The sequence below is a fragment of the Aptenodytes forsteri genome, unplaced genomic scaffold (genome assembly GCF_000699145.1).
Source record: "Aptenodytes forsteri isolate BGI_AS27 unplaced genomic scaffold, ASM69914v1 Scaffold355, whole genome shotgun sequence".
Taxonomy (NCBI): domain Eukaryota; kingdom Metazoa; phylum Chordata; class Aves; order Sphenisciformes; family Spheniscidae; genus Aptenodytes; species Aptenodytes forsteri.
In genome coordinates this window covers 16,215-16,663 of record NW_008795330.1, presented here as the reverse complement: position 1 = coordinate 16,663, position 449 = coordinate 16,215, and the positions used below count along the sequence as shown (strand labels likewise).

At 61.0% G+C, this 449-nt stretch overlaps 1 protein-coding gene across 1 annotated transcript in view; it reads left to right on the top strand.

Moving 5' to 3' along the window:
• PAK4 (p21 (RAC1) activated kinase 4) overlaps window positions 1-449 on the top strand; it is a 39,884-nt gene that overhangs the window by 36,590 nt on the left and 2,845 nt on the right. The window contains exon 3 of the mRNA XM_009280083.1: window positions 262-446. Within this exon, the coding sequence (XP_009278358.1) occupies window positions 262-446 (185 nt within the window). The remainder of the gene's footprint in view (window positions 1-261; window positions 447-449) is intronic.

Genomic DNA, 449 nt, shown 5'->3' with positions numbered 1-449 from the left:
TCCTCCGTGGGGCTGCACGGCCCCGCCTGCCGGACTCAGCCACCTCCCGGCATTCGACTGGACCGAGGTGGCATCGGCGCCGGCCCCTGGAGATCCCCTCCCCACATCCCCTCTGTGTGAGCCGTGTCCCCGTCACCACCAGGCATTTCATTTTCATTTTTTTTATTTTCTTCCCTTTTTTTTTTTTCTTTTCTTTTTTTTCTTTTGTTCTGTTTGTGCTTTGTGTTCCTGTCCGCCTCCCGTCCCACGTCCTGCTCAAAGACCATCGTGCGGGGCAGCAAAGCCGCCAAGGACGGCTCCCTGACCTGGCTGCTGGACGAGTTTGAGAACATGTCCGTGTCCCGTTCCAATTCTCTGCGCAGGGACAGCCCCCCCTTCCCGCCCCGCCGCGACCAACTCTACCAGGAGAACGGCCTCTCCGAGGGCCCGGCCGCTGCCCGGCCCCCCCA